At 43.1% G+C, this 22,660-nt stretch overlaps 1 protein-coding gene across 2 annotated transcripts in view; it reads left to right on the top strand.

Annotated features, from left to right (window-relative positions):
• COL6A5 (collagen type VI alpha 5 chain) overlaps positions 1-22,660 on the top strand; it is a 131,927-nt gene that overhangs the window by 72,383 nt on the left and 36,884 nt on the right. For both annotated transcript variants that reach the window (XM_078432355.2, XM_078432354.2), the window contains exons 18-31: positions 854-916; positions 1,818-1,883; positions 2,337-2,390; positions 6,083-6,118; positions 6,632-6,694; positions 8,098-8,160; positions 9,211-9,273; positions 10,851-10,913; positions 12,344-12,394; positions 12,525-12,560; positions 13,951-14,013; positions 15,281-15,343; positions 17,698-17,733; positions 17,851-17,899. In XM_078432355.2, coding sequence (XP_078288481.2) covers positions 854-916; positions 1,818-1,883; positions 2,337-2,390; positions 6,083-6,118; positions 6,632-6,694; positions 8,098-8,160; positions 9,211-9,273; positions 10,851-10,913; positions 12,344-12,394; positions 12,525-12,560; positions 13,951-14,013; positions 15,281-15,343; positions 17,698-17,733; positions 17,851-17,899 — 769 coding nt within the window. The remainder of the gene's footprint in view (positions 1-853; positions 917-1,817; positions 1,884-2,336; positions 2,391-6,082; positions 6,119-6,631; positions 6,695-8,097; positions 8,161-9,210; positions 9,274-10,850; positions 10,914-12,343; positions 12,395-12,524; positions 12,561-13,950; positions 14,014-15,280; positions 15,344-17,697; positions 17,734-17,850; positions 17,900-22,660) is intronic.

The raw sequence follows: 22,660 nt of genomic DNA, 5'->3' as shown, positions 1-22,660 counted from the left end.
TCTGGAACAACCGAGGGGAGAAGTGACAAAGCCTTCAAGTAAAGCAACGTCAGTGAGAACAGACACATGACGTACTAATACTAAGGACGTGGCAGGTCCCGGGCCGGAATGAGCAGTGGGGTGCAGGATTTACAGACGTACTCCTTCTCAGAGCTCTGCCACATGTGTCTCCCTAAATACTGCACCCCAGGTGATTTGTTTCTCTCACCCTAGTTCTGGCTCCGGCACAGATCTCTAGATCTAGGTGACCAGAGAAGCAGGAAATGAGGAGTCATTCAGAATGCCTGGAACGGTACTGGCTTGGGCAAGCTCAGCTGGGAACACTTGAGTCTGAGTTGTCAACTGGAGCATTTTCTGTGGAGGTTTCCAGTGAGCAACTGCATTATAAATGTCAGAGGTTCCTAGACTGGCTGGGATGTCCAGTACAATCCCCACTAGCAATATATGACATTTAAATTCAAATTGGTGAAAGTGAAAACTCCCGCCCTTCAGTTGTACTAGCCACATTCCATGTGCTCAATAGCCACATATGGCTAGTGGTTACCATCTTAGACAACTCAGAGAATATTTCTATTAGGGCAGAAAGTTCTTTGGTGTAGCGCTATGCTAGATCACGAGAGTTTTCCCATTGCTCAGCGTCACTCTAGATAATCCTGACTAGCGATCATCTTGACCTTTTAACACTGAACTGAGTATCGCTTGAGAAGGCTGAGGAAACTGGCTGGGATAAAGGAACATGGATCATTTTGTCTGATTGACTTTCTTGGCGCCAAAACCACACGCTTGACTCTTTAACACCATTCTGAAACCCTCCTACAAGCTAACTCAGAAGCTCATTTTATTTTTTTTTTAGGGCAGCCCAGGTTCCAGAGGCCCCCCTGGGAGATATGGGGAGAAGGGCTTCCCAGGAGATCCTGTAAGTTACTAGGGTCTGGTTGGCTCTGAATTATGTAGTTGCTCTAAGCTCCTATCTCCTCTCCCTTGTGTCTCCCACTAACCTCTAGGTGAAGGCTTGTCTCCTTGTCTTGGGAGCAGGGGTAGTAGGTATTGTCCAAGACTTATCTGCTTGGGAAAAATCTGTCCACATCTGATTTTAGCTGATTATATTGAAAATTTCGGGGCACCTGGGTGAGTTAAGTTACCCAGGCACCTGGGTGAGTCAGTTAAGCGTCCGGCTTTGGCTCAGGTCACGATCTCACAGTTTGTGAGTTTGAGCCCCACGTTGGCCTTGCTGCTATCAGCCTGTCAGCACAAAGCCCCGCATCGGATCCTCTGTCCTCCTCTCACTCTGCTCCTCCCCCGCTTGTGCTCTCTCTTTTCAAAAAGTAATTAAAATTAAAAAAAAAAAAAAAAATTGGAGCTGGGAGCTCAGGTTCCATCTCAATCATCCTTATTGTTATATAGAGACTTCCAAAGTCCTTTTCGGGAGACGTTTCCACAGTTCTGCTTCTTGGGCTTATAATCTTACAGACTCCCTATTTGCAGACTCAGTTACAAGGGAATCTTATTACACCTCTAAGGGGGTACCATAAGCATGTTCAGCCATCAGTGAAGCTGCCGATACAGAGAAGAGATCATTGCCATGGCTTTGGCAAACACTCTTATCACTTTGTTGATCACCAAACCCTCTTCAAACTTGGGGAAATATTATTGTATTTTTTCTCAAAAGTCGATGAATTTCAAATATGGAGAATTTTCTGTCACCCCTTCTCACTTAACCCAAATTAGCTTAATACATGAACATTGTACCATTGTATTTGAAAAAAAAAAAAGCTGATATTCCTTGGTTCTAAAATACTTTTTATATCTTCCTCTAGGGTAATCCAGGACGCAACAGTAACATCAAAGGACAGAAGGGCTCCAAAGGAGAGCAAGGAAGACAAGTAATTGGTTCTGTTTTACGTACAGAGAACCTATAGACCTATTTACATATATATGAATGATTAATTCTGTTACTGAATGGAGGCTTTCATGAAGTCTTAATTATTTAATAAAATATGTAACCCTTCTATAATTGAATAACAGCCCCGAGTTCACATTTAAAACAGCATTATTTTCTGAAAACAGGACACATATGTAGTAGGTTATACTTTTATGGGTTAAATTATTAAGTTTCTGGCAGGTGACATTATTGTAATGGGAAACTGATAGTTAGCAGTGCACGTTACTACACCATTTTCCTCATTAACAGATATATACCCAATAGTGTTAACATGCAGAAGATTCTAGCATGACACATTTGCTCTGCTGTTTTAATAGTGAGTGAGGTTTTTATGCTGATGTAATTAGTCAGAATATATTGCCTTATGATCTTGGGGGAACAATTGTATTTCTAGGGTAGAACTGGACAGAAAGGGACTCCAGGTGATCCTAATTCCAGAGGAATAAGGGTAAGTTTTTCCTTGAACATTTATTTCCCCTCCTTATCATCTGACGATGCCATAAAGGTTTTCACAATATTTGCCCCTGCAGAGTTGGCTGGCCCAGGGCTGATCCATTGTCACTATTGTCATTTGGGGCTAGATGGTGTGAGGGGCTGTCATGTACATTCGAGGAGGTCTAAGAGCATCCCTGTTCTCTACCCACTAGATGTCAGTAGCACTCACTCCCCCCAAGTTGTGGCAGACAAAAAACATCTGCAGGTTTTGCCAAATGTCTGGGATGAGGGGGAGTGGGGAGTGAGAGTAGGGGGCAAAATTGCTCTTAGATGAGAACCTCTGTGACAGTCTGCCTTCCTCTTTCTGCCTTCCAGAAGCTTTTGAATGTCTTTGGAGAGAGTCAATGCTTTAACATGAAAGTTCTCCTCCGGTAGCTTAGCATCTCTATAAGATGCTATAAGAATATTCATATTCTATAAGAATATGAATTGGGTAAACCCACTCTCTTTATCTTCAGATGTTGCCAATGGGAAAGAAGAATCACAGATAAATTCTTGAATGAACCAAAACACCGGTGACTAGGAACAAGCCTCTGGCAACTTCGAGAGCCTAGGGCAACTTTATAGCATCCCATGTGATGCCAGGCCTAAAACAGGAATACTGGATATCCCCTTCTTTTTATGGAACAACTAAGAAATCGCTTTTCTTTTTGTGCATTACTAAAGTGGGAGATGATATTTATAACGTGTTAGAAATCCTTTTGTCATGCACTCAGAATGGAGATCATAAAAAGACAATAACGCACAGTCTCCTAGATTGGACCCTGCACCTTGTTTGATCGAGAAGTGAAAATACTTGGCCTTCTTTTCTGTTGCAGACCTGGAGTCTTCTCATCACTTTGAAGGCCATGGCCGATTGCCTTTTTCTCTGATCTAGATAGTGGAGAAATGTGTTGTAATTCCTCTTGCCTTTGTTTATCTTGAATCATAGTTATTAAGGGATAGGATCTACAGTCAGTTGGCTTAGGCTTCCTGGTGCTTCTGGTAAAAATTCTCTGGGACTTTGCCCTCTTTTCCACACAAGAGAATCAAAATTAACCAGAGGAATCCAGGGAACAGCAACATATACTACATGCAATAAATTAAAAAAAATTTTTTTTAAATGTTTATTTATTTTTGAGAGACAGAGCACAAGTGGGGGAGGGGCAGAGAGAGAGAGAGAGAGAGAGAGAGAGAGAGCGAGCCAGAATCCGAAGCAGACCCCAGGCTCTGAGCTGTCAACACAGAGCCCAACCTGGGGCTCGAACCCACAAGCTGTGAGATCATGACCTGCGCTGAAGTCGGATGCTCAACCGACTGAGCCACCCAGGCGCCCCTACATGCAATAAATTTTAAAGATAAATATATATTTTTCTTGGTTTAAGAGAAAATACACTTAGTTTGAAATAGCTTTATAACTATCCCCCTCAATCAAATACTTTTGAAAAGAGATGCTAGGGATGGGGCTGGGGATTACTACTTGGACAAACCAGCCAGTGACTCTAAATCACTTCAGAGACAGGAGGCTCTCAGCCGCCCTCTCCTATCTTCACCCGTTTTCCTGCCCAGCTCCTCCTTTGTAACGTCTCTTCTCCGGAACTGAACAAGGCTGTGTGAATATAGAACAACATTAAGCTTTTCTACCTCTTCCCCTACTTTTCCAGTGAAGGCAAGAATTCTCTCTGAGGGTCAGAGGATCTTAAGTAGATAACAGATTCTAAGAACACAAGCAAACCTAAGACATGGCCGCCTGCGGGACAGAATTCCAACTTATGCAAGTTGATTGTACCGGCTGTTGCCAAGACGGGGGCTTGATATTCTGAGAACCAGAGCACTAGAATCGACAGTCCAGGTCCCTTGTTTTTGGCCTGTCACACACAGATGCTTATACGGGCACCTGGGTGGCTCAGCCAGTTGAGAGTTGGACTCTGGCTTGGGTCATGATCTCACAGTTTGTGAGTTGGAGCCCCACGTGGGGCTTGCGGCTGTCAGTGCAGAGCCCATTTTGGATCCTCTGTCTCCCTCTCTCTCTGCCCCTGCCCCACTCGCACTGTCTCTCAAAGATAAGCTAACATTAAAAAAAAAACACACACAACTGCTTTTAAATAATAGTATTTCTACTTCTGTAGCATTTATTTTATGTCACGTCCTGATCAAATCACTTTCAAATATTAATTCATTAAATCCTCATAACAAGCCTACTAGGTAGATATTATTATTTATATCCATTTTGCAGATGAGAATAACAAGGACCCTTGGAACACTTGCCCAGGATCAGGATAGGTAGCAAGTGGCAGAACTGGGGTTTGAACCCAGACTGTCTCACACCAGAGTCTGGAGTCCCGACCTCCTGGCTAAGGCTTACTGAGCAATTGCTCTGTGCCACACAAGCTTCAAAGGGCAGCCTTGAGCTCAGGAGTACCTGACTTCTAAAGGCACACCCTAACCATTGTGCAATATTGTCTGCATGTAGTTCAAAAGTTCTTTTATCCTTTTAATGGAGACATCCCAGGATAGTAGTGGCCTCAACCTTTGTTTGCTGTTTCTTCCCTACTTTCATTTGTCAGGAGCTCTATTAGTCCCATCAAGGAACAAAGAGCTCACAGGTTACAATGGGTAACTTCTCCCAAAGGGCATTTGCATTTTGAAAGCAGAGTACCTGAATCAAGGGGGCAGAACCCCAGGAAAGGAATTCGAATCATTATTCAAAGTGGTAGAGGTGATACTTGGTCAGGTAGTTCATTCTAAGGAAATTCAGAAGGTAGGCAGTTGAAAGAAAACCGATTCTGAAATAATTTCCATGGCTACCTTTCTGAATGCATGAATAGAATTTTTTTTTTTTTTTTAAGTATTTGTCTTGTACCTAAAGGAATCATAGTCATTTATCACAATACAAAGTAGACTGGTGATTGGGATGTTCCATAGCTCTCTCAGAGGGGCAGGGGTGAGGGGGGTGTGAGGGTATAGATTTTATCGCTGCTGTTTAGGGAAAAAGAAGTTAAAATCTGGGGTCTGAGTCCTCTCCTGCCTAGAACACTCTCTGGAGAGGGTGTGACAAAGGCGGACACTTAGGTGGGGAGCCTGAGCTGGTGACATGGAAATCACCACTGATTAAGTACAAACAGGCTGGTGGCCCGGCCGCTGGACCGCCACGTCATTGGGCAGACCCCGTCGGCCATTTCCTTCTTGTAGAATTCCTTGGAAACAAACCTCAGTGGGCCCACGTGTGAAGCACTGAACCTAACAATTTTTACTCTCCCCTAAGATACATTCAGGGCCTGGGACAGACAGACAGACAGGACACAGCTTGTTCTCATGTAGGAAGCCTCTGATTAGCAGACAGTACTCTATGGAATTTGCTGAAGAGGGAAGGATAGAAGACAGGTTCTTCAGAATGATTTGATCCTCCAAACAACCTCCTGAATAATTGTCAGACTGGAGCTGGATCTGTAATGACTTTCAGATTGGCTTTCAATCAATCCCCCAAATGTTAGTCTATAATGAAGTGCCCAGCGAGAAAACTTGTCTTTCGAAAGCGCCTCAGGGAAGCCATTTCTGTGAGCTGCTCATTACTTATGTCTGTCAGGGAATGAAACAGGCTGGTTTGCCTCTAAGAACCCTCCACTTGGCTACGTACACACTAACACTTTGCCTTTTCTGTTCCAGGGAAGGGAAGGCCAAAGGGGGCCCCCAGGTGTCCCGGTAAGTACCCTTTACTTCCTGCCCTACGAGGTAGTTGGTTCCAAGGAGAGTCCTCATGGGCAGATGGCACTGGGAATGAACAAGAATGTGATAAAGATGTTCTAGGAAGTGCAGAGCAATAGAAATGGCCCCACCCATGGAGGGGAAACAGAAGGGCCCATCAGCTCAGCTGCCAGGAACTGGACGGGCCTGACCTAAGGCAGAGAGCCTCCTTCACAGGCACCTCATAGACAAGAGGATCTGTGCGATCCCAAATGTTATATATTTGACTGCCTTTCACAAGCACTGGGAATCAACTGCATGGGAGGGAAATTCCTTACTAGAGTAAGAAACAATCTTGTGTTCATTTTTTAGTATGGAAATGAATAGAATCCTAGGCAAAGTAAGGGGTGAGCCAAGGTTCAGTCAAAGTATTGCCCATGTACTATGTATTACGGTACTAGGTAGTATAAAGAGAAAATCTCTATGGAAACTATGTGGAGACAGTATCAACACTGAAAACTCGTTCATCAGGGGGAGCCGGGAAATCCTGGACTTCCAGGTGCCCAGGGAGCTGACGGATTACAAGGCCCACAGGTATGTTGAAGTAGTCATAAATGCTGATAAATAATGCTGAGTTATTCCAATAGGAAGCCAGTGGGTAGTTCTGTATAAAAATAAATAACTGAGAAATGCTTAATCTGCTCCTGCCCTCCTCCATGGTCCATGTTTCTGGAATTCTACATTTCCCATCATGGGAGAGTGATTGTGCTCCATCAGACCCGCTCCTATTTTGCAGCTCATGAATAGAGAAAATGGCTGCTCTTGTGCTCACCCAGTATTGTATCAGCTTGTTAGTAATAATGAATTATTAGGACCTTACTATTATATTAGTAATCAACGAATTACTATTAATTAGTAACAATTACTAATTAGTAATTAGTAGGTACCTGAGCCCTATCTTTTGCCTTCCAGAGAGTGATCAATGGCTCATGATTCAGACATGAGCCATTTTTTCTTGATCGTATCATTGCTGATATGAGCATCGGAGTCAGGACATCTCTGTCTCTCCTTCATGTTGGGAAGGTGCTGGGGTCATCCCTGGAGAATGGTTTTGTAACACATGGGTATTTAGTTACCTTATGGAGCCTGCTTGAAGCCAGGATTCGTCTGGAAGGTGTGCCTAGACCTAAGACCTTCTCGAGAGTTCATTTTTCTTTTAGGAAGTTTCAGATACTCACGCCAAAGTAGAATTTGGTATTCTCTTGCGGGTTCTGGGGTCCCTGAATCAAACCACCAGCTAGCAAATCCTTTAGGCTGAGTAACCACGTGACCAGCCCAGATCCATCTCCCCTTTGTAGGGAGAAGGGGGACATTAGCTCAGCTGCTCCAGGGTCCCTTTGACACTCAGGCGGAGAACGACGGCTCATGCAGTGGGTACAACCATTGTACAGCTGGTGCCCGGGAGTCGGGAAACATCACCAGCACCTCTAGTTTTTTCTTCCATGCAAGAGATCTATACGAGAACCTTGCATCAGATGCTAATATAGTGGAAAATAGGCTTGAATTCCTCTGGTAGAGCTTCTGCTGCTAAAATGTCCTCTTGGGCCAACTTGAAACAACTTAGCTTTCCATTTTCCACGTTGACGATGAGCACTCTGGCCCAGGTAACCTGCCCCAACAAAGGAATCCATCTGACCGTTGTTTGCATCTTCGCCCCTTCTTCTAAGGGTTTTATTTCTCCCTTTGGTCTCCTTTTCATTTCCCCCTGTCAGAGGGGGATGAAGGTCTTAGACCCAGGCAGAGATGCCTGGATAAGATCTGTACCACGGAGTCTGGGCCTCCACTCAGTCCCTTTGGTAAGATACGCTTAACCTCACAGTTACAAGGTGACTTGTGGTGTTGGACCAGCGCTTTTCTGTGGACATGTTTCAAAAGCATTAAAGAAGAAAGTACGTTTTCATTGCTTCATGTAATTATACTTCTCGTTACCACATTAGGGGGGAAATGGAATTCCTGGCAGCAAAGGAGAGAAGGGAAGCCCAGGGCACAAAGGACCTCAGGTGAGTGACTCAGGAACGTTGGGAGTCAGTGGTCTCCAATCAGACCATTTTCTCTTACTTCAAAAACATCGCCATACATAGTTTATTTTATATTATCTGCGTTTGGGGTATTTTATTTTTCAATTATCTTGGGACACATTTGGGACAAAAAGACTTGGCAGCAAATTTTAGCACAGCCCCGAGTCCTTGCACGTCACATAAGCCCTCCTCTCTCTCCTTCACTGGGGTTTTACTGGGAGAGCACGGACCCATCGCATCAGCCCCAAGAAAGCATTTGGAAGAGTACAGATCTCGCAGACTTGTGAACATTTCAAAACCTGATTCCCTCTGCTGACTTTTCTAACTTTTAAGAATGTATCTGTGCCACATGTATCTCCACCGACTGTAGATGTTTGAAAATGGACTCTACAAAGATCCCTCGCCACCCAAATTGACTTGATTCCTCAGCTCACCCTCTGAATCTGTTTGGTCCCTAGGTTTCTGACAGTGAGTGATAAGAGTGGGGATGGCTGGTGAGGGGATTCCTATGAAAAATGTTCTGAATCTGTTCAGTTCTTCAGCTCCGACAGCGAGAATTCAGAAGGAACACCTGTGTTTGCCTCCTTATCATGCCGGCATGTTTGTGGAAGACACTTGTGCCCATTTTCAGATTGGGACTGAAACACACTGTGCATAGAGTTCCAGATGCGCGCACGGTGTAATGCTCACGAGGGGCAGTGTCTCGTTCTCACAAAATCAGTACATTCCAACCAATGTGCCGCATGTAGAAATAGCATATGTCCTGTCAAGAGCACCCTTTCTGTTTCTCACGAAGGCCCCGGGCGGACTAGTGGTGTCCCCGCAGATGAAGATTTGTGGTCCTCTAAGCCAGACTGTAAGCCGAGTCACCTGCTTTCAGCACAGATGTCTCTCTCCCCTGGGTGGCTGGGTCTCTTGTTAAGCAGGCATCAAGGAGCTGTTGGAAATGACACGAAGAAAAGCGAAACTGATCTAAGGGGCTTTCTAAGAATTGTTGCAACACCCACATACGTGTCTCCCATTTTCGTTCAGGGCTTTCCTGGGCCGATGGGAGCTAAAGGGAGCCTTGGAAATCCCGGACCCGCAGGGAAAAAAGTAAGTGTCATCTCCTATAGATTTAAATACTGAGAAAAAAGTACTGCCCTTCTTTTCTTGATTTCCATATTAATTCCTCGCAGGAGAGGGGCACCCTCAACCCCCCCCCCCCCCACCTGCTTTCTGCGATACATTCTTTTGCTTCCACTGAGCAAAGAATTTCTAAATGCTTATCTCTTCCTGACACTGCCCTGTTTCACCAGGAGAGACACTGTGATCTCACGCGTGGTGAAATAACTCTGAAAACTCTCTTCAACTCCCCGATTTCCTGCAGGCATGAATGTATGCACGGGGCAGAGTCCAGAAGGGGGTGTCCAGACTCAATCTGCTTGTGCATACCATTCTCTCATTCACCCTACTGTCTCTGATGTGGCTCTTTTGGAGACTGTCAGACAGCGGACTGTTGGCCTCTTCAGAATCCCACTCCCTGCTTAACACCTTTAAGCGGCTCCCTGTCCCACGGCCAGCTGTGACTGGCAACTGTGCAGTCACCCTGGGGGCCCAGCTTAGAAGGGCCCCATGCTTGGTTTCATGTCCTGCTGTCACCATCTTGAAAGTCTTAATATTTGAGGATGGGACCTACGCTTTCATTCTGCACCGAGCCCCACAAATTAGGCAGCCAGTCTTAATTTCCCCGTAGCTCTTAGGAAAAGCTCTAGACTTTAAAATAGCTTGGAAGGCCCCCTGACCCTGTTTAATTCTGAGGCTTCAGAGCTCTTTTCCCTCCCACGTGCCCGCACCAGGCTTCTCAACAATGCCTTTCCTCTACCCCGACCGTGACCACCCTCACCCCTCCTGCAGTTCCTTCTTCCACTCACACAACTCCGCCCTCAAACCTCACACCCCTGCTCCTGTGCTTCAGGCAGCCTGCCTCCTTAACCCCACCAGATCTATTTATTTATTTAAAGAAATTTTGTTGTAATGTTTCTTTACTTTAGAGAGAAAGAGACAGAGAAAGCTGGGGAGGGGCAGAGAGAGAGGGAGACACAGAATCCAAAGCAGGCTCCAGGCTCCGAGCTGTCAGCACAGAGCCTGATGTGGGGCTCGAACTCACAACCGTGAGATCATGACCTGAGCTGAAGTCTGATGTTTAGCTGAAGTCTGAAGTCTGGCCATCCAGGTGCCCCTTATCAAATCCAATTTAGATTCCCCTCCCCTTCACTGGCATGGCATCCTGAGTTTATAATTTTCTGCCTGTCTAATTGTCTCTCTTTCCAACCAGACTATTTTTGCTGAGGCAGGACCACATCTATCATATTCAGTAGTTCATTTTCCAGGATGATAAATACTTGTTGGATGGGCAGACAAATCAGCTAATAAAGCAACTTTCGCTGGAGTAAATTTTCCACTCTTTCCCTTCTCCTTCAGTCCTTCTAGAATACCAGGAAAGCAGTGCTTGGGCTGTGCTGACATTTTCTGCTCGCCTTTGGAAAGATCATTATTGGTCTCCTACACCCCATGCCTTGGCTGAGCACTGAACCCTCACTGAGAGCCTTAAGATTTCCCGTCTCAACCTCCTACAGTGGGAGCCAGTTTGGATTTTACTGACCTGAAGCCCTTTTTGTCTCACTTACTAGGGAGAACATGGAATTCTTGGAGATCCAGGGCCAGTGGGGCCAGCTGGACAGCGAGGAAAACAGGTATGAGCTTTTAGGACCCTTCTCTTTTCGCAGCTCCAAGTGCTTAGTTCTGAGGTAAAGAGAAGGGAACTGAGGCCATCAGCCTAAGCACCTGGAGTATTAAAGGTATTTTAGGACCTCCTAGGAAGATGTGGGGGAATTTCTCCCACCCCCTGCAGCTCTCATTCTATAGCTAGTCTGTCTGTTAAAAGAAGAGAGAACGGCAAGAGAGAAAGGGGGCATGCAGAAGTGATAATGGATAACATTTCACTATTTTCACAACCAGTACGGCCATATCAATGGATGTCCACTGAAAAACAGCACTATGCATTTCTCTCCCTGTCTTGCAAAACTCTAGGGCAAGAACAAGAGGGAGGTAGATCCAAGAAGTGAGCTGTCTGTTCTAGTGGCTCTTGCCATGCTAAGGTCTCTGTGCATGGAGCAGCCAATATAGGAACATTTTTTCATTTCTTCTCAAAAAATAATGTTTATTATAAATGTTGTATATACATATTGTAGAAAATTTACCAAGCTTAACAGATGGGAAGAGGGGAAGAAAAATGACCCATAATCTCACTATTTTGAAATATTCGTTATTAACATCCTGGAGATACCAAAAAAATCACTCTGTTTTTCCCTCTTAACAGTGTATCATGAGCACATTTCCATGTTATTACATTTTCCCCTAAACATTCTTTTTAATAGCTTCAAAATATTCCGCTGAATGTACGTACCTTAGGTCACTTGACCAGTCTCTTGCTATTGAATACTTAATTTGTTTTTAATTTTTTACTGTCATAAGTAGCCCACAATGAGCATTCTTGTATCTGAATTTTTAGACAAAATCATAATCTCTATGTAAAAATTTCAAAAAGTAGCATAACTGGTTCAAAGAATATGCACCTCTTTTGCAAGGTGCCCTTAGGAATATTCAGTGATCTATGCACCCTTGTGTTATGTAGGAAAATGCTTGCTTCGGGACATCCACACCAGCAGTGGGTATTGTCACTTTCTTTTTTTCATCTATACCCATTTCATTAACAAAAAATAGTTTCTCATTACTGTTTCAAATTGCATTTCTTTGGTTACTAGTGAGGATGACATTTTTCCATTTGTCTCTCAGCCATTTGTAAGTCTTTGGGGAATTGAATTCCTCACCCATGTCCTTTGAACCAGCTCCTAATTTTCCAGGCAAGTAATTGCTACTGACTCCATTAGTCTTGATGGACCATCCCTCTGCCTCCTGCAATGTTTGCAGAGTGGAGCTGGCCAAAGTACCAAGGCACATACCAGCAAGTGAGGAAACCCAACAATATGCATGACCCCAGAGTTCAAGGTCACTGGTAAGGGCCCCTCTACCTGGAAGTGCCCAGTGCTTCTCTCTTGTCACCAGTATAGATTACAATTAAGTTTCACTTTTGAGAAATTAAAATGAACTGGTATGTCCACAGGGAGATTATGGCATCCCAGGCTATGGTCAAATGGGACGAAAAGGAGTAAAGGTAAATATGGAAAACTGTTTCTTTAATTATTTCTTTAATTGATGAGACAAATGTAAATAATACAAGAAAAAACAATCATACTGCAGAAGTAGTATGTTGATTTATTTATGTTCTCTGCTGCAAATTGTAGGGCCCAAGAGGATTCCCCGGAGATATGGGGCAAAAGGTACTGTGCACATGTCCTTCTTTTGAAATTACCATGATATTAACTTTCTACTTGAGAATTGAAGTTAAAAGGAGAAGGAGAAGGAGAAGGAAAAGAAGAAGGGCAGTTGTTTTTCCAGGACTTCATGAATAAAGGACCTTACTACTATGAATGAATCTTTAAGTTGGAAAAGACAGTCCTGTCCTTTGTTGCCTGATGGCCCTGGTCTTGAAACTCCACCCCTGGATCTCCTCTCCAGTTTACTCCTCTTGTCCTCTGGATTTCTCGCCTCAGTAATCTCATTCAAAACTCTTGGCTTCAGCTATTGCTGTTTGTTCTTTATTATTGTGGCCTTCACTTCCCCTCCCCTGAAAGGTGACAACATTCTCCTCATTGGTCTCCATTACCACCTTCTTACTGCTTCAGTTAATCCCAAACTTGATGTTTTCCACAGTTTAACCTAATTATGTTTCTCCCCTGATCACACGTTTTCCAGAATTCCTCATTGCCCACCAGATTGAAAAATCCGTCTCCATGATCTCCAACCAGACATAACCTTATATTTCAGTCAGAGTAGCTCCTATTATATCTGTTTTTATGCAATGGAATTCAGTAATAAGATTTCCTTTTTTTTTTTTTTTTTTTTTTTTTAAGCATCCTGTCCAGAAGAGTGGCTTTCCAATACTTGGTGTCCAAATTAAAATGCAAAATATAGATTAAAAAAATTGAATGTGTAAGCAGATCAAATCAACTACAGGAAAACAGCCATTTTTTGAACCCTCTTACAAGTGCTTTTAATTGCTGAATTACCAGAAGAGATTCTTTCCTTAGGTAGAGAAGGGTGCAAGAAGGAACTGTTAGGACAAGAGTTCTCACTGTAAAAGACCAATTTTCTAATTTACTGATAAAGGGAGAAAATTAGCATATTTAAATTTAGGGATAAATGTGAGATTAGTTGTTTTTTTGTGTTTTTTTGGGGGGTTTTTTGATAAATAGGTGCTAAAATTAATTTCCCACCAAGGTCAGAGTAAAGTTTTTATTACCTTCAGCTTTTTCAGAAGTGATTTATAAATTTAGAAAGTAATTAATTGTTTAGTATTTTCTGTGGTTAATATTCCATATGTTTTTCCTGATTTTCAAGCATTCTTGCTTTAGATATTTTTAATAACTGATTGGGTAGCCATTGCACTGATATTTATGCATAAATATTTGTATTAGAAAATTAAGAATAGTTTGGGGGAATATTTAAGTGTGTCAATGACTTTGTTCCAAGCAAGCGGCAGAAGATGTCATTTAATGTTTAATATATTGTGTAGTTATAAGATCAATTAGATTTTAGATTATATAGAATTATTTCTCTTATTTCAAGCAAATATTTTAATATCTTGATTTCTTATATTTGAATCTTTAGGGTGATGTGGGTGATCCTGGATTTCCTGGGGGTCCTGGACGCAAAGGATTTAAGGGATTAACAGTAAGTGGCCTGTAATTCCAGAAATAATAAATGTTTCTTTGGAGGACTCTGGCTTTTATGTTGTAATAATAAATGTGGATTATTGATCTAACCCAAGAGCATCTGAAATGCCACTTCCTGGCTCTGTGACCTTCACCACACCTTTTCAGGGTCTCTGTTTCTCTAACATGAGACTTGAACTTGACACCAAAGGTCACTTTCAGGTCTAAAATTCTATGGTTCCATGAATCTGAACTATTTTAAAGATTTACAGATTGATAGCTGGCTGTTCCAAGAAATGTCAGTGCCTTCCAGTATTTTCTAAGGCACATATTAAAGCCCAGACTATTAACCCTGAGTGGGAATGAAGCCGACATCTTCCCGCTGTGTCTCTAAGGGTTTTCTGACAATTCCACTGCTCAGAACCAAGGTCATCTAGGGTATTCGTTTTAAGCAAGGCTGTTGCCATCTTCTAATTAGCACAGTGTGGAGTAGTGTGTTACAATTTTTTTAAAAAACAAAACGCTGAGACAAGCATCTTTTCATTTTGAAGTTTGAGTGTAATATCAGTGGTCATTATCAGCATGAAAGAGATGCAATTCAACAGATATTTTCCATCTGGCTGGATAAATTTCATCAGCATCCACATCCATCACCTTGAAGTATGGGAATGACACAGCCCACCCCTGTCCTCTTATGTATGTGGAGAATTTTTTGTAATGGATCCTTTGTAGACGGGAGGGTTTTAATTAGATCTCTGTGCGCTCTAGTATTCTTTTTTAGCACCAATCCTAGTTTATGTCTAATTTAGATTTAAATGCATAGCCAGTGCCAGAGAAAAGTATGTCACTAAGTGGGGAGGCTACGAGGGAAATAGGTACTTACCAATGGTTAAGAATGACTATTTATAGGGCGCCTGGGTGGCTCAGTCGGTTAAGCGTCCGACTTCAGCTCAGGTCACAATCCTGTGGTCCGTGAGTTCGAGCCCTGTGTCGGGCTCTGGGCTGATGGCTCAGAGCCTGGAGCCTGCTTCGGATTCTGTGTCTCCCTCTCTCTTTGCCCCTCCCCCGTTCATGCTCTGTCTCTCTCTGTCTCAAAAATAAATAAACGGTAAAAAAAAATTAAAAAAAAAAGAATGGTTATTTATATTTATATGTAAGGAATTTATTTGACTTGAATTAATGCTTGCTTTCTTTAAAAATCTTTTTTAAATTGTAAAGTCTCATTAAAACTTAGGTATCCTCCATGCATAGACAGTGTGGAAACTAAAGCATATTCCTATCTGCAGCTCACTAGAGGCTCGAAAGGGGAAGAGGGACCTCCGGGACCCCCAGGCCCTCCCGGACGGAGAGTAAGTACACCCATGAGAGCTAAGTAGCCTATACTGGTTTCTAGATATTCAATAGAAGGGGTACAGAATTTAAAGTCAGAGCACTGGATCCAAATCCAAATTCTTCTTGCTAGCTATGTGCCCCTGGGCCAGTCACTTGGTCTCTCAGTTGACCTCTAAAAGGGGAATGACCTATCCTGTCCTACCACCTCAAAAGGTAGCTGGGAGGATTGTATATCCAAATGTGAGCACAATTTGTGAACGATAAATTTCAGTGCAAATATTAGCTGTTACCGTTATTTTCTTTTTTTACTGAAGTTTATAAAAATCAGAATGGGATAAGCTTCATACAGGGGTCCTGGCAAAGTTCCGTCACGTGAGACACGTCAGTAGAGTTCCCCAGATCACCATTGCCTTCCCGTCTTCAAAATGTAGACTCTAGAGAGATTTGGAAATACAACTGCTAGTTCCCACCAGGCTTCCACTGGAAGGGAAATACCACTTCTGGAAGCATTCCGGGCAGAGGCAGGCACATCCCCCACTGACGAAACATCCATATCTCTATTTTAGTGCTTCTCGTGTTATCATAATGATTTATTTACACATCTCTCTCCCCTGATGAGCACAGTCAGGTAAGAACTAGACGTTGCCAGCACCTGGGTGTTGTGTCCGAGGCGCAGGAAGCATTGTGTACAGAGTGGAGAAACTGCTTACCTTGTTTGGTGCGTTCTGAGCATTTAGAGACTTACCTGGAGGAGTTCTTTAACTTGGGACCTTGTAGAGAAAACAAAAGCATGGATGTTTTGTGGATGATAGCAGAATGAGAGTCAACTAGCTGTGAGGACGCTGTGATGCATCTTTCTGTCTTTCACATTAAGGACCTGGTGAACATTCGTAGTCACGTGGGCGAGGATCTCGTCTTTGAGTCATACCGATCTGGTCTGAATTTATCTCCTTTCCAGATTTTGGAACTCTCGCGTGGGGGTCCTGCATCTTCCCGGCCTTGTTGCTTGGCCCTGCTGGTCCCTAGAGTGTGGTTTTGCTGTCCTGGGGCTGCTGGTCCCAAGAGTGTGGCTTCTCTATCTCGGGTCTTCTAGAATCAGATCAACTTCTTTGTCTTGGGCTCTCAGTCCTCAACCTCTGCTCAAGAACTTGCTCCAAGTTCTTCTCCAACTCAGTCCTTTAGGACAGACGCTCTACAGCTCTGATCCTCTGCAAGATGTGGTCTGCCTACTCTCTTTATTAGCTAGAAACTGTTCCTCTCTCTGCTTAAGTGGCTGTGCGTTCTTTTCTGTCTTCTGCCATAACTTATGAAAGGAAGGATGAGCCTCTGCATCTCCTAGTGAGAGTTAATTTCCTGATTCTGGTCAGAAGAGCCTGTGTCCCAGTGGGTAGAATTATGGATGCCACAGCATTTCCAGGTAACACTCAGCATTCAGCAGACAATTAACTGTTTCTTAGATGGATGGATGGATGGATGGATGGATGGATGGATGGATGGATGGAAGGAAGGACAGATGAACAGATGACCCAGTTGTCATTTAGAACAGGGGTTCTTACACTGACATCCCTGGTTGAGCTTCTGAGGCCAGTGAAATTGTATGATTGTGAGCCTGTAATAACATTTTCTGGAACCAGCACACTAGCATTTACCAGTTGCCCAAAGAGACCCAGGTGTGTTAAACATGTTAAGAACCACTGCCAAGGGGAAGCCTGATCCTGAAAAAAGGAATAAGGGGGAAAGGGAAAAGCTCAAGCTATCAAAAAAGCACTGTCTCTTCTTAGGAAGCCTCCTTGATTCATTTCACCCAGTTATGCGTACTCCTTTGTTTATAACCTCTCAGCATTTATGAGCTCACTGTGTATGCTCTTCTTTTGCATAAAGCCCATTTTGCTACTAATTATCTCTGGTTCTTTCACATACGTAGAAGTTGTATGCTACCGCCTGCATTTTCAACTCCTTGAATTGTAATACATCTGTACCTCTGAATTCTCAGTAAATTCCTCTCCTTGTGGCATGCTTTGGGAAGTCTGTTGTTTACATTTCAACTTTTCTTATGAGAAGTACCTTTTAAGTGTCATAGCCTGAGTACAAACATCTTCAAGAAATACTTTAATTTCTTTACTTATTACCTAGAAAGATAATTCAGTTCACTCTGGGAAGACATTAGCTTAACTGATCTCACACTGAAAGAAAGAAGTATGCACTGTTGATTTAAGTGGGGAAATAGCATTGTAATCTATCTGTTCAGGAATACTTTAAGCGCTCTCTGCCAGCTGTGCTTTTAAGAACGTGCTTTTTTTCTTTGCTCTTGTTTTGTCACTAAAGACTCCAATTCACATACCAATAACTTGCTCTGGTTTTATTTTCCTAGGGCATGAAAGGCATGGCGGGGAAGCCTGTGTATTCTGTACGTATCTCCTTATTCACAAATGAAAACCCAACCAGTCCACTGGCAAATAAACATGACCTCTCAGGGGTCGCTGTGCTCATGTTTCTGTTCTCTTTCTCTTTTTTTTCTTTACAGCAATGTGATCTGATCCAGTTCATGCGGGACCATAGCCGTGAGTATCTGCGTGTCGTGGAACAAGGGCGTCGGTGATTGGCGAGAGCACTTAGGAGGAGTGTAGTGTGGGTATACAGAATCAGTAACCGAATCCACTGGTGGCACATGTCCCCTGCAGCAGGCTTGTCCTGAGTACTTGCAGTAGAACAGCTCACATCAAAGGTGGGAGGGAGAGGGATGTAAGTAAAGTGTAATTCATACAGGAGAGAAAGCATGCTTATGGCAAGTGGTTGGAAACCAACTCCAAAGTTGTGTGAATCAGCTCACACTAATACAATATTGTACAAAGGTCTGCGAGGGCATGGTGTTAAAGGGACGAGCATGGAGATTTGGGGTTAGTTGCTTAGTTACTTAGTCAATAGAGTCTCCTTAGATGGGGGTACTTGAATCTAGTTGTGGGGAAGTGATAGGGAGTGGCCAGAGAGTAGTTTCACCAGAGGAATAAAGCAGGAGTCAACAAACAGAGAGATTGTCTTTGGTTAGGAGGAAGGGGAAATGAGGTAGACGAAGCCCAGTGACGTCATTTCTGAACATTTATCCCAAGGAAATAAAGCAAAAGAAAGAAAAAATTATAGGCAAATATGGTCGTTGAAACATTACTCATTAGAGCAAAATGAACATACCTTTAGACTGTTTGCATGTAGAGACTAATTAGTTTATGGTGCATCATCTTCTGATCAGATACTAAACAGATACGTTTTTTTTGAAGACTCAGTCAGAATGTGAATAATATTGTCATTAAAAAGCAGAAAATTAAGAGGTTAGAGTGGGAGAGAGAGCCAAAGCATAGGAGACTCTTAAAAACTGAGAACAAACGTTGAAAAAAAAAAAATTTAAAAAAAAAAAAAAAAAAAAAAAAGGGGCGCCTGGGTGGCGCAGTCGGTTAAGCGTCCGACTTCAGCCAGGTCACGATCTCGCGGTCCGTGAGTTCGAGCCCCGCGTCAGGCTCTGGGCTGATGGCTCGGAGCCTGGAGCCTGTTTCCGATTCTGTGTCTCCCTCTCTCTCTGCCCCTCCCCCGTTCATGCTCTGTCTCTCTCTGTCCCAAAAATAAATAAAAAACGTTGAAAAAAAAAAAAATTTAAAAAAAAAAAATAAAAAAAAAAAATAAAAACTGAGAACAAACTGAGGGTTGATGGGGGGTGGGAAGGAGGGGAGGGTAGGTGATGGCCATTGAAGAGGGCATCTTTTGGGATGAGCACTGGGTGTTGTATGGAAACTAATTTGACAATAAATTTCATATAATAAAAAATTTAAAAAATAAATAAAATAAAAAGCAGAAAATTAAGTTGGATCCTCATTATTTCACATATAGCTAAAAATATACATAGAAACCAGTTCTAGAAGCAAAGGGAGAAAAATGTAACAACTTACTGTGTTAGAGTGGTAGAATTTTAGGTGATTTGTCTTTCCTCATGCTTCCATTGTGGCTTATAATGATGCTGATACAATCACAATCAGAAGAATGTCAGATGGGGAAATTGGAGAGACTTACTGAAGAACACTGGATAAAAACGTAGTCATTGCAAGGGTGAGGTGAGGAAAGAACAACAAAACTGAGTTTAAAATAAGCATAAGGCCAGAGCAGGAGAAGCTAAGTAGTGCTATAGATGAGAAGGCAGGAGGGACTGTGAAGAGAAATCCATTGGTAGGAAAATATGATGGCCTCAAACATTTCAGAGGCAGGAGAATGTTGTGTGGGCCCTAAATTAAATTATCTACAGGCAGCTAATGAAGTGGGCTGTAATAAAGGTGAGGATCAAGAGAAGAGACTGGGATGTTTGTGGTCCTTAAGGCCACATGGATGGGTTGAGGTTCTAAGGATGGGAAATGACAGAGAAAGAAACAGAAACCCAAGGGATGAATCCAGGAAGACATCTTAACAAAGCAAGTGAGGCCAGAGGACAGAAAATGGCATCGCAGAGATGAGGAAATTCTGCACATGTGGGTCACTTGAAAAGCAAGAACAAACGGAAGGACAGAAGATTCGGGGGAGGGGACCTGGGTGAAAGGCATTGTTTGAGAAGTAGAAAGGCTCTCCATCACCCTGAGAGGGCCTGGGGCCCCAGGGGGAGAACAAAAGGAGAGCCACTGTAGGGGAGGGGAGTCCTTCTCAGGAAAATCAAAAGCTATCTTCCCAGGGAAGAACCAAGGAGGAGGAAGCAGTGGGGGAGGTGAGTACTGGCCCAGGGAGGGTTAGGGATCCGAAGACAGTTTTCCAACACAGAGTGAAAGGAGTTAGACAGGAAATTAGGGGGCGGAGGGTGAGGGTGAGCGTGGGTTCTGTAACCAGACAGGGTGCTTGATCAGTGAGCTTGGAACTCCAGAGTGCAAAACTGAGATGGGATTTGGGCAACAGATGTTCAGAGCTAATTGGGTTGGTTGGACTCCTGGTCTAACACATTTCCCCTTCAGTCCTGCAGCACTGGGATGAGGCCCGGGTCCTGAGCTGATCACTGGGACCCTATCCCCAAAATAGCATAAGAGCTCAAGGGGGCTGATGGGAATGTGGAGTGGGGGTGGTCGCAAATAAACTAAGAGGGCCCAAATGATGAGAATTTTGGAAGGAAGGGCACAAGTAAAGAAGATTTTTAGGAAAGATAGACATATTAAAAGAGATCAAGTAGTTTCCCCCAAATCAGGCAAGGTTTGCCACACTCAAACCAGATAGGTGTGCCCGTTTCCAGAGCCTGTGTTTCTAGTCTCACAGCTGGGTTGGAGGTTAACATATGAAAGTGCTCAGTCAGGAAAAAGGGATCCTCTTCAGGCCTTGAGATGCAGGGGAGACTGTGGGTTTGGAGCCCTGTCTGCTGGCTGTTAGCATCTCCGCAGCCACAGGATTAAGACCATCAAAAGGCGTTAATGGGGTTGATGTGAGAGAGCGCAGTGCTGTGGGACGGCAGGCAGCTTGGAAGGCTAGCTGGTTGCCAATGCTAATAAAATCTTTTATTATATCAGAGTGACTCATTTGCTTTTCTTGAAGCAAATGAGCAAGGACATTGTCAGACCAGTGCTTTCTAAAGATTTCTAAAGATTTCCAACATTTGCCTCTAATTGGTCTCATGCTTACAGAGTAAATCACTTAGAAAAACCAGATGCTGTTTTGCTCTGGAGAAACCCTTGGGGGCTCTCCTTCCTCCCTAGAGATATGGAGATCACTCAAACGTAGGAGCTGTATTTTTTAGCAGAGACCAAGTTTATTTGGAAATCCCCACATTTCTGCAGGAAGAGAGAGGTTCCCAAGGTGTTCATCTGGGAAGAAAATAAGCCCTCATATTTTAGCCGTGCCTTGCTGAATGACTCTCAGGGCTGTAAGAAGAGAGACGGAAACAAATTGAATTTGAGCTATCTTGCCATTTAATCAAAGGCTCATCTATTCTGCTTCTAAGACAAGTGATCAGTGTTTCATATTTCAAGCAAGATTCTGCTGAAGTCTGCTGGCCTTGGCTCACAAGGAGAAAAGGGCAGGAAGGTTCACCCATTAATTGAATTCTTTGTATGTGTTCCTCAGTCCTTTGACCTTAGCTGCCTGTTATTTAGGAATTAGCCTCATTTGCGATTAGAGTCAAACAAAATGTTAAGATTTGCTGAAATTTTGTTTTGGGGGATTATTTTTAGTCTGTGTGCCAAAAATGTAACAGACTCTTCTCTTTCTCTTTTTTATAGCTTGTTGGAATGGTGAGTATTTTTACCATACTGTGTTTCTTGCTGAAGTAATTAACTGCATTCTGATAAGACCAATTTGAAAGAAACTCTTAGCCCCATGGGAAAAAGGACTACTTCCTTCTATGCCGATACATCTATCTTTTGATGATGGCTATAATTATCAATGTCACGTTTCTACCAGATTGTGAATTGGTGACACCCAGCTCCCAGCCCTTTTACACTACTATGCTTTCTAGGTCCTGTCTGAGTTCACAATTCAATTTCTTCACAGAGTAGGCTCGTGTTGCTGGGAAATTCAGGGACAGGGCTCTGAATGACCACATTTTAATTGATGTGTTGCTGACCCAGTGATCACTGGCTTCTTGGATGGGCAACGTTTCCTTTCCTTTCTCTCACATCTCACCAAGTGCCCACTGCTTGTACACCTGACCTTGCTGTGGATGGTCTTTCTGGAACCTGGACCGCAGTGGGTGTTGCTTAGCAGCCTTAGATCCCTTGGATTCCATTGCCACTGAAGCTGGTTTTGTCAATGTCAAGAGCTCCTGGTCTTCTAGAAGCCTACTGAAGTAGACTCACAGGGACTTATCCCCAAAGTTTGAGCTTATCCAAAAGTGACATCATTCACCTAAATTCTGGGAAAACGAAAACAGAAGCCCTTTATATATGTAAGTGCCCAGTAAAATTTCAGGGATTTGAATTCAATTTATCATGTACGCTGTTGGGCACTAGGAAAAGGAGAGAATAAAAATAAATCGAAATCGGTTCTGCTTTCTGGGAAAATCTGTGATGAGAGGTCAGTCTTGAAGATGCTTGCCTACTACTTCTTTAATAATTTTTAGTGTTAGGGCTAAGAAAGGAAGACTAAGGCTACTTAATTTCTCATATTTTATTTTTTCATTATTGGCTTTGATATTTTTTTCTTCACGGTAAAATTCCTTGATTCAAAACCCATCTCTGAATCAACCCTAGTCTCCTATTCAGTTGCTGAGAACAGTGGATTGGGGTGTGGGATTATTAGAGTCTAATGCGCTTGAAGAGTTAGCCAGATTCGAGATAGTAGAGCAGTCTATGTAGACGAGGGCGTTCATTTCTTAAATAATCCCTGTT

The sequence above is a fragment of the Panthera onca genome, chromosome C2 (assembly GCF_046562875.1).
Source record: "Panthera onca isolate mPanOnc1 chromosome C2, mPanOnc1 haplotype 2, whole genome shotgun sequence".
Taxonomy (NCBI): domain Eukaryota; kingdom Metazoa; phylum Chordata; class Mammalia; order Carnivora; family Felidae; genus Panthera; species Panthera onca.
Note: the sequence above shows the minus strand (reverse complement) of the source record. Positions and strands in the feature narration are given on the sequence as shown.